At 61.3% G+C, this 9,999-nt stretch overlaps 1 protein-coding gene across 1 annotated transcript; it reads left to right on the top strand.

Annotated features, from left to right (window-relative positions):
* The first annotated feature begins 3,612 nt into the window (after window positions 1-3,612).
* LOC147601432 (uncharacterized) lies at window positions 3,613-8,091 on the top strand. The gene is made up of 12 exons (XM_086744663.1): window positions 3,613-4,099; window positions 4,340-4,437; window positions 4,554-4,703; window positions 4,898-5,046; window positions 5,266-5,410; window positions 5,535-5,672; window positions 5,878-6,054; window positions 6,655-6,810; window positions 6,979-7,080; window positions 7,387-7,489; window positions 7,808-7,867; window positions 7,955-8,091. The coding sequence occupies exons 1-12, from the start codon at window positions 3,613-3,615 to the stop codon at window positions 8,089-8,091; spliced, it is 1,902 nt and encodes a 633-aa protein (XP_086600789.1).
* Window positions 8,092-9,999: the final 1,908 nt, after the last annotated feature.

The raw sequence follows: 9,999 nt of genomic DNA, 5'->3' as shown, positions 1-9,999 counted from the left end.
CCCTTCCGACCCAGGGGGCTGCCAGGAAGGGCTGGAATGCAAGGCTACAGCTGCCAGCGTGCCCAGCAGTGCGGCCCTTAGAGCTGTATCCTGCTGGGTCCGTCCTCCCCGCTTCAGCCCAAAGCCCCCACTGAGGCCGCAGCCACCCTGCCACACCGGCCCAGGCCTCCTCCGCCCCGGCGCTACCACACAGCCACCCCCGGGGCAGCGCCAGGGCTCTGGGCTGCAACGAAGGCCCCAGGAGGGGTCCTGGGTGGGCCCGTGCTGGAAGAGATGTTCAGAGCCAGGGAAAGGCTCTGACTGTAAGAGGCTGGTCTCCATCACGATCACAAGCCAGACGGAGAAGCAAGCCAGTGAGACCGGAATCTCCATGTCTGGGAGCTTCCCAGTCCTCAAAGGGCAAACTCAGTGGAAGACGTTTCATTTTCCTTTTCCCCTTTTCTGCAGGAGCTCTTCCTCTTTGGCGAGGGGGAGAGAAGAGTGAAGCGACAAAAACCAGGCTGCAGTGAATCTTCCAGCTTTAATGTCGTCGAGGGGGAGAGGCAGGGCTCTGCAGTGCGCCAAAAGCAAAGGGATGTTGTGGGGGCACGCCGCCCCTGTTCATGTCTGAACATGGGGCTCTGGGACGCCGCGGAGGGCAACAGGGAGGTCCTAGGGGATGTGAGGGAAAACGGTGGACTGGGGGCACCCTGAGAGCACCCAGGTGCCCGAGGGCTGAGCCGGCCCACTGCAGCCCATAGAACACTGCCCCTCCCGGCCCGGGCAGCGTGTCACAGTGAGACCCTTTGTGACCTCCCCATTCTGACACCCCACCCCACTGCATACGGTCAGCGCGGCTGTGCCCCCCGGCCCTCAGTGTCCGGCAGGACAGCGACAGGACAGGCCAGGAGCGCGTGGAGCTAGCGAGGAGCCCGCAAGCGCAGCTGAGGCCTCTCGCCAATCCTTCCCCCACAACCCCCCTCCTAGCCCTTTCCTCCATCCCGCAGGATGGCAGAGAGCATTCCCAGCTGCCCCACGGAGTCCTGGCAGGAAGACTGGCCTTCCCAAGAGAGCGGCTCCCTGGGGCAGCCTGACGAGGCGTCCATGGTTGAGCCACTGGAGATCGGTGAGTGAGGGGCCCCTCTTGGTCGGGGCAGGGCTGGGGCCAGCGAGCGCACCCTGCTCGACGCCACCATCACGTATCCACGCACATGGGCAGCGGGGATCCCGCGGGCGGGGGGCATGATTCTGCGTGAATGACAGGGATGCTCAGGGCTGGCAGCTGGCCCCAGCACAGCCTCTCCCAAAGAGGGAGAGAGCAGAGGGGACCCAGCTCCTGCTCCGGGCACAGGCAGCCGGAGGCAGCTGGGCTGGCAGGAGGCAGCCATGCTGTGGGACGGGGACCTTTCCTGCCCACCTGCAAGGGATGTCCTCAGCCGATGGCACTGGGGGCTTTCCCCGCCACGCTGTGCTCCAGCATGGCAGCCCGGCTGCCGGGCACCCTCCAGCCCTGGCACGCACGGGAACACTGGGCCAGGGGAGTGGGCAGGCGGCTGCACACAGGGCAGATTTCCTTCCTCTGCTCTCTCCTGCCACCGGCCCTTCTCCACACCCTCCCTGCTCTCCTCCTTCCTTAGATGACAGCTGGTTGCCTGTCTACGCAGTGCAACAGGAAACTGTGGACTTCATCCACGCCTTTGTCACCAGCCCCCAGCAGGTAACCGTGCCCATTTCACCTGCGGCTCTGCCCGCCTCTGCTGACAGGGGCTCTGCTGCCGGGCTGCTGGAGCTGTGCTGGCTGGGCAGAGCTGCTTCTCCCAGTTCTCCCACACGGCACTGCACCCCCGGTGCTCCGGTCCCGCTGGCCGCCTGTCCCCTGCCTCACGCTCCCCGTTTCTCTCTCTGTCCCCCGGCTGCCAGGAGGAGGGCCAGCAGATGGTGTTCCTGAACTGCATCTGCGTTCTGTGCAGAACCGCCAAGCGGCACGACTTGTTCCAGGGCCTGGATTTCTTCTGCCACACGTACCAGCTGCCAGAGAACATCTGGGTAAGGGGAAACCCCACGGCTCTGCGGAAGGGCTTTGCCGGCACAGGCACCCTGTGGGGACAGCGCCTGCGCAGGGCGAGGGTCTGCTGGCACTGGGTGCTGCCAGCTGCCAGGGCCCATCCCACTTGTGCTCTGCAGGTGCTGCTGACAGAGGAGCCCAGGGACAAAATGCAAACGGCGGTGCGGCAGAAAGCCATGCGTGCCATCGCCGCATTGAGGTACCTGCCCATCCCTCCTGGGGACCCTGTCCCACAGCTCCGTGTTCACCTGCACGAGGCCTCCAGGCTCCGCTCCCAGCACCAGTGTCCCACTGGCCCCTCTCCCTCTTTGCAGCTCAGTGGAGTCGGTGCTGGACGGCAAAGAGATAGGCCTCCTACAAGCCTGCTTCTCCACTGTCTTCTGGCTTCCTCCAGCAGAGGAAATGCACAGCCTGGAAACACGCCTCTACTTCAAGGCAAGTGCTGAGTGAGCTCCAGGAGCCCCCAGTCCCTCGGGGCTGCTCCCTGGCCACCCTGTGCTGCCATATCACCAGAGATCCAAGGCAGGCCAGCCTCTCGGCTTTGCTTTCCCACCCTCAGCCCTTCGTCCCCTTCCCCTGGGCCTGGCCACGTCCAGTGGCGCAGGCTGCTCTGCCTGCAACAGGTTGTCTGTCCCGGGGTCTCTCCCGGGCACCGCAACTCAGCGCAGGAGTCCTCCCTTGGCTCTGGCAGTGGGAGGGACAGCACAATCATGGCCACAGCTCTTTGTCTTCCTTGCAGAACCTGCGTGCCATGGACAAGATGCTGGAGGCATTGGTGCTCAGCGCTCCCGCCTCCAGAGTCAGCGAGGAGCTGCAGAGTATCTTTCAGGTCTGGCACGTGCAAAGAGCGGGGCTGTTCCTCACCCTGCAGGGAAGGGATTGGCCACTCTTGAGTGGACGGTCCGCACCTTTGCTCGAGAGCAGAGGAAGCCGCCATGGACTGTGCGAGTCCAGCTCAGGAGCTGAGCCGCGCTGCTTGTGCTGGAGGGGGTGTCTGCTGCCAGGGCTCACCAGCAGCTTCTCTCCTCTCGCCCCAGATGCTCCTGTTCTTCACGGACTGCGAGAGACCAGAGGTGCGGGAGAGGGCCGTGGAGAGGATTAGGAAGCTGGGCCATTTGCTGGCCAACTGTTCCTCACTGGAGGTAAGGACCAGGCACCTGCCAGTCAGACCCTCTTCCGTGCCCGCACAGCGGTGCAGCCTGCAGCTCCCAGGTGCCCGCAAGGCAAGCCTGGGCACAGGTTTCAGCGCTCCGCCTCCTCTGCGCTGAAGCGGGGGTCTTGCTCCCTCCCTTCCCCACGGGCTTCTCTCCCCAGCCCCCTCTCTGCCAGGAGCCAGCTCTGCTCCCGGGCCAGTGTCGTACGAGAACGGCAAGGAGCGTGGTGCAAGCGCAGGCCCGGCAGCTCTCCCTGCGTGGGGCTGCCGCCCAGCTAGCTGCTTTGGGAGCTGGGGCCCGTGGGGCCCTGCAAAGCTCTGACGCGCCTGCACCCAGCTCTGAGCACACTCTTGGCTTCCGGGCTCTGACCTCAGCAATTCTGCTCTTCTGCCTCCCTTGCCCAGGCTGCTCAAGATGAGGACAGATGTGCCTCCTACGGAGACATCCAGATCCCAGTCCTCGGACAGCTGCTGGGACACCTCCTCCTACTTTCCTGCCAGGGAGGAAAGACCAGCTGTCCCGCTTTGGACGCTCTTTGTTCCCTCCTCGTGTTCAAGCGTCAGCAACAATGTAAGAGAAGCTGTGGCAGCAGCATCCCTGCGCAGACTGACATCAGCCGAGACATCTGCTTCTCTTCCTGGCCATTGCCACGGACTGCTCTTGCGCTTGCTGGAGGCACCACCACGTCACCAGCACTGCCTCTCCTCTGCTCCCGACCCACACGCTCTCTCCCACACTGCTCATCGTCCCGTGGAGCTGAGCTGCTCCTTCAGCCAGGAGGCAGCCCCAATCCACGTCTTCCCCATCTCTCCTGAAGAGCTCACAGCCCTGCCTCGCAACGCGCCCGCCACGCGAGCCGCCCCTCCTGTCATGGCACCATTATTCCAACCACGCTTTAACTGTGGGACTGCCTGCAGAGCTCTAGGTCCTTGGAGTTTCCCAGGCCAGGAGCCTTCGCATAGGTACACTGGAGGCAGGTCAACCTTCAGTTTACACCGCTATCCAGCACCTCCTCCGCGACTGTGGATCGTAACCTGTCTCCTCAGCCATTCCTAGTTCCACGCTCTTTTCCGGATTTGGGAAGCTTGCTGCCTAAGCTGCTGTGTCTTGCCGACTCTTCTGCCTTTGCCCTGCTCTTTAGGCACGACACTGCCAGAGGATCGTGCACAGCTCCAAGGGGACTGGGAAGCTGAGATCACCTCCTTGCGCTCTTCGCCCGACGCCAGGCACATTACCAAGGTAGTGAGCTTCCCCCTTGCTGGAACACTTCTCCGTGGCATCAGCACGGCACTCGTGTGAGCAAAGGCACCCAGACTGGAGGTGGCATGTCTTCACTCCCTGCCTCCCGCCCACAGGCCTTTGGAAAATACCTCCAGCCCGAAGAGAGGGCAGACATCGTCCTCACAATCATTGAGGCCATGAGAGACTACAGCACCTTTGACAGGGAGCTGGCCGGCAGCATGATGGATGTGGTTATGGGAGACCCTGACTTCTGGCTGACGGATGTAAGTGGCCGCTGGCTGGATTGCCCTGCCCTTGAGCCCTGTCAGGCCTTCTTGCTCCCTCCCTCCCTCTCTCCCAAACCCAGCTGTCTCAGGCACCAGAAGGCACCTGAAGGCAGCAGAGAGGGATGGGAAGGGCAGCTGAGGAAATGGCTGCACCCCAGTGGCAGCACCATCCTCACCTGCGTCCCCTCCAGGTGCCAAAGATCCTGAGCTGCATCCACAGAAACCTGACAGGCATCAGCACGGCACCAGCCCGGCAGAGCGTGGAGTCGCTGCTCCTCCTGATGGCTAACAGGGACCCTGGGGAGGCAGTCAGGACCATGCTGGAGATGCGAGGAGACAGGTGCTGGCCCTGACAAGCCCCCTGAGGGCTTGTTCCCTGTGGGGAGAGGGGCCCGGGGACTCTCTGGCTGACAGCCCCACCGGGAACACCACCACCTCAGCCCTCTCCTGCTGCCCGGGGCGTCCCAACCCAGGGGCAGGGTCTGCGTCCCGCCCGGCTGTCCCAGGCCGTGCTGCTGTGGCCGAGGCAGCCCGGCTGACAGAGCGCTCTGGCTTGCAGCACTGCCCGGGCCATGTGGGAGCTCATGTTCTCCACACCCCAGACGCTGGATAACATCTTGAAGGAGCTGTTCCTCCAACTCCAGCACGCCCAGAACAGCCTCTTTGACACTTCCTCAGAGCAAACCTGCCTCCTTTGCTTGGCTGTGAGTTACCAGAAAAAGCCTTGGTGCCCTTTGTCCTCAGCTGACGCTGGGAACCAGGAGCTGCACGCTGTGGGGAGCCTCAGCGGCTCTGCCGGCCGCTGACTTTCTGCTGGGGTTCTTTCAGCTGCTGGCCTCCGATGACTTGGAAGGCCAGGACTTGCAGACAATGCACAAAGCCTGGAGGTTTCTGAGGCATTCCAGCCTGGAGATGATCTCACTGGTGCTCACAGGCGTCATCACATTGTCGGAGAGAGCTGACATGGTGAGCAGGGCGTCATCAAGGGGAGCCATGTTGGCAGCCGGGGGCTGGGGCAGGGGGTGAGGCGGTGGTTGGCCTTGGCTGGCAGTCAGGCGGTGGGGTGACTGCTCCAAAGGCCCTCCCTGCCGCGGTGGGGCCTGGTGGCAGCCTGGGGAACTTTCCAGGCACGGACCTTGTCACAGGAATGCTGACTCTCTTTTTCACACAGGCAAGAAGAATTCAGGTCATCCTGCCAGACATGCTGGAGGTTCTGCAGGATGCCTATGAAGATATCAAGAGGAAGGCCCTGGTGGTCTTCCAAAATGTGATGGGTCAGCTGAAGAAGGAGGAGGCCAGCCGCATCGCTTTGCAGCTGGCGGAGAAGCTCCTGCCCCTCTTTGACCACGTAAGGCTGATGCGGGAGCCTGAGCCCCAGAGAGGGGCACGGGGCAATGACAGCTGCCCTGCAGCCCAGCCCTGCGGGCAGCACTCCAAGCAGGGTCTCCTTCTCCTTTCTGCCCCCGGCTCTTGTGGGATGGCTTCTGGGTTCTGCAGCCCAGCCCAGCTTCTCCCTCACAGCTGCCCCCAGAGCCCCCACGGCTCCCCGAGCTGCGCTGCCGGGCAGGACACCACATGTTGTCCGCAGACACCGCGGCAAAGGGGCTGAGGCTGAGCCAGCGGTGCATGCCGCGGAGGTATTGCCCAGGACCTCCTCCTGAGCCCGGCTGCGGAGAGCTCTTCCCTAGCATGGCTGGTGCAGCTGCTGGGGAACGCTGGGTGGCTGGGGGGAGCACTTGGAGGCACAGCCGCTGCCTGAGGGAACTCTCTTGAGAGGCCTTTCACGGGCCAGGGGCCATTCAGCCGCAGCTGCAGGTTTGGCGCACAATTCCAGCGTGCAGAAGCCGAGCCCAAAGCATCTCCCCTCACATCAGCCATGCTAACGCTTCTCCTCACCGTGGGCAGAGCGCTCGTGTTGCTGAAGTGCTACTGTGCTTCTCCCTCCCAGGAGTTCATGCCGCTGAGAGAGCTCTCCATCAGCCTCTTTGGAAAGCTCATGCAGATTGTGCTGAGGAAGAACAGGAGACAGATGAAGACGACAGCACGAATGGGCCTGCTCCCACTCTTCTTTCACATGCGTGACCAAGTGCAGAGCGTGGCCAAGGTACAGATTTCCAAGCTACGCAGAGATGAGATCCCCAGGTGTTTGAGCCAGGGCACGGCCCAGCTTCCTAAGGGCGGGATCAGCCCAGGAACAAAGCCAAGGGGAGGGGGACAGCAGGTCTCCTTCCCCAGGCCGTGGTGCCATCTCGCAGCTTCTGCTGCTCTGCAGGTCTCCAGGGAAGCCCTCCTTGCTGCAGCAGAGCTGCTCAAGTGGCAGGAGCTCAGACAGCTGCTGCAGACCCAGCAGACGTGGAGGATTGGAGAGTGCTTGGTGAGCACAACCCCCAAGCCCCTGGGCCCAGGCCGGACGAGGGCTGCCCCCCGCGTCTGGGCTGCGGGCTCTGCAGCTGTGCGTCGCCTGCCTGGCTCCAGCCCGGAGTCCACAGCCTGCAGCCACATCCTTGATCCCTGTCCTGAAGAGCAGAGGCCCCCAGGGGCTCTTCTCCGGGCTCCTCTCCCCTCCCTGCAAAACGCGGGATGGAGGGGTCTCAGCAATGCTTGGGGGTGCGGGAGGAGGCACTGCTGTGGCCGAGTGGGGAGGGGCCGTGACATGCCCGTACCCTTGCGCTCTCTGCAGCTGGCGCGGGACAGGAGCAGGGCTGAAGACTACTGTCGTCAGAGCCTGCCGTACCTGAAAGACACTCAGGCCAGCTTGCGGGAGACGGCCGTCAGGTTCTTGGGTGAGCCACTGCCCCCGGGGTGCCTCTTTTGGCAGCCTGGCCCCAGTCCCTGCTGCTGCACTGGCAGCAAGGAGCAGCCCTGTGTCTGCCAGAGCCCCGGCGGCCCCGTGCAGCCCCTTGGCCTCCCTCTCCCAGCCCTGCCCACGCAGGTGGGCTTGGTGGCTGCCTTGCTCGCTCCAGGCCCCCTTGGGTAGTGGTCTTCCCTGGGGTCAGCCCTGACGAGGGGGAGGAGACCGTGCAGCCCAGCTGGCAGGGCTGGGGACTGTGCTGCGGGGAGCACGCTGGGGAGCGGGAGCTCTGACGAAGCTCTGTGCCTAGGGCTTGCCGCTCGCACCCTGAGGGACCAAAGCCGGGAGAAGGTGTCGGAGATCTGCAGGGGTGAGTAGAGAGCACGGTCTGGAGGGGATGCCTGGGGGTCTCTGCAGACGCAGGGGTTCATCTCAGCTCTGTGTCTCTCTGTCGCAGCCCTTCACACCTTGAAGAATGACAGTGAAATCTCCGTCTTTTCCCTGGCAACTCAGACCATCCTCATCCTGAGCTCCCAAAGCGTGCAGCAAACATCAGGACGCGCCCCGCAAGTGCTCTGCTGCTGGCACTGCTAAGCCGGGCAGCGCTGCCTCTTTCTTCAGAAGGCAAACCAAACTTCTGAATAAAACTGGAAGAAGAGCACAAACCCACGGTGTCCTTCCGATGCGTAGCGCCCTGAGTGTGCTGAGCAGACAGCGTCAGGCTGGGCATAATGAAATGAAATTGTAGTTGATATCCCTCAGAAGAACTCCAAATGCTTTAAAAAGATAGGTAACCGTCACACAGGCTCTTTCTTTAGATTCCCCAGTTCACCGCTTTCAACCAGGAGATCACGTGTACCTGAAAACTTGTGACTCAGAACCTCTTCTACAAGAATGGAAAGAACCATATCAGGTGCTTCTAGGAACACCTACAGCCCTTAAATTTGAAGGTATTGATTCTTGGATTCATTATCCGAGAGTCAAGGAAGCACCGTCTCCAGAACAGAAACAATGGATTTCTAAAGAAACAGGACCTTGAGAGTTAACACGCTCTCATTGTTAATAAATTATACAAAATCATATCAGAACACACAATCTATTAAAGGCATTTTAGAAGCAGTGCTAATGATACCTTTTGTTTTACCGATCACAGAGATTAGTTCTAAGTAGAGGAGAATTCTTAAAAATGAGCAGAAATAAGTCTCAAAGGGAGGGAAATGTTACATGACATAGGATGATTCAGCAATGTAATTGGAGAACAGCATGATTTTTGAAAATGACAGAAATATTAGGCAGTTTGCGCTACCTATGTCACTGCAGTCACATAGGCTGGACTTGCTATGTAATGTCTTAACCCTTAGGGAGAACTCGTAGTTTTGGGATTGTCAGGAAAAGTTATTATTCTGTCTGTTAAAAGTTAGCCAGGCATATGTGGGGGGATTAAGAGGGATGGTAGAACAAAGGCAGGCCTGGAGGATGGAGCAAAACTCATGACTATGTATCAATATTCTGGGAATTGCTGCTGATTCCGTGTGAAGTTACTGAACATATTCCGTTTGGATTTGTAGACACAGGTGCACGCTAGGTGGAAGGATCCCCCACGCATCCGGCGCCGCAATAAAGAATGCCTGTTTCTTACTGCTACAGTGGTGTGAAGGAGTTTGATTCCCGAGTGTGGTGACAGACCTTATCCACCTCTTTCCCATCCTGTCCCCAGTTCTCTCCACTTGTCCTCAACCAGGCAGCCCCGTCCCCCACACCCAGCCAGCTCGCGCAGAGCAGAGGCCTGAAGGTGCCTGAGCGTGGTCACGCTGGGCAGCGGCTGCAGGGCACGGCTCCAGCAGTCAGAGAAGGGGCAGAGAGGGGCTGTTCCAGGTTCCCTAGGGCTGTGTGGGGGTTCCTTGTGCTGCCTCCGTGGAACAGGCACGCCGAGGCAACAGCACCAGGACGACAGCGCCTGGCACGGCCTGCGGACCAACATGGCGGCACGGCCTGTGGACCAACGTGGCGGCACAGCGGGGCTCTGTCAGAAGCGGACCGCTCCCAGCTTCCCCTTCCGACCCAGGGGGCTGCCAGGAAGGGCTGGAATGCAAGGCTACAGCTGCCAGCGTGCCCAGCAGTGCGGCCCTTAGAGCCGTATCCTGCTGGGTCCGTCCTCCCCCCTTCAGCCCAAAGCCCCCACTGAGGCCGCAGCCACCCTGCCACACCGGCCCAGGCCTCCTCCGCCCCGGCGCTACCACACAGCCACCCCCGGGGCAGCGCCAGGGCTCTGGGCTGCAACGAAGGCCCCAGGAGGGGTCCTGGGTGGGCCCGTGCTGGAAGAGATGTTCAGAGCCAGGGAAAGGCTCTGACTGTAAGAGGCTGGTCTCCATCACGATCACAAGCCAGACGGAGAAGCAAGCCAGTGAGACCGGAATCTCCATGTCTGGGAGCTTCCCAGTCCTCAAAGGGCAAACTCAGTGGAAGACGTTTCATTTTCCTTTTCCCCTTTTCTGCAGGAGC

The sequence above is a fragment of the Chlamydotis macqueenii genome, chromosome 3 (genome assembly GCF_036417535.1).
Source record: "Chlamydotis macqueenii isolate bChlMac1 chromosome 3, bChlMac1.mat, whole genome shotgun sequence".
Classification (NCBI taxonomy): Eukaryota; Metazoa; Chordata; class Aves; order Otidiformes; family Otididae; genus Chlamydotis; species Chlamydotis macqueenii.
The sequence above is the reverse complement of the archived record's forward strand: the minus strand, read 5'-3'. Positions and strand labels throughout refer to the sequence as shown.

Excerpts from the sequence above, each read along its gene's own strand:
- LOC147601432 (XM_086744663.1), top strand. The coding sequence starts at position 3,613 with ATGAGGACAGATGTGCCTCCTACGGAGACATCCAGATCCCAGTCCTCG. Across the intron at positions 5,411-5,534 it reads CCTGCCTCCTTTGCTTGGCT|CTGCTGGCCTCCGATGACTT; the intron begins GTGAGTTACCAG and ends GGGTTCTTTCAG. Across the intron at positions 6,811-6,978 it reads AAGTGCAGAGCGTGGCCAAG|GTCTCCAGGGAAGCCCTCCT; the intron begins GTACAGATTTCC and ends GCTGCTCTGCAG.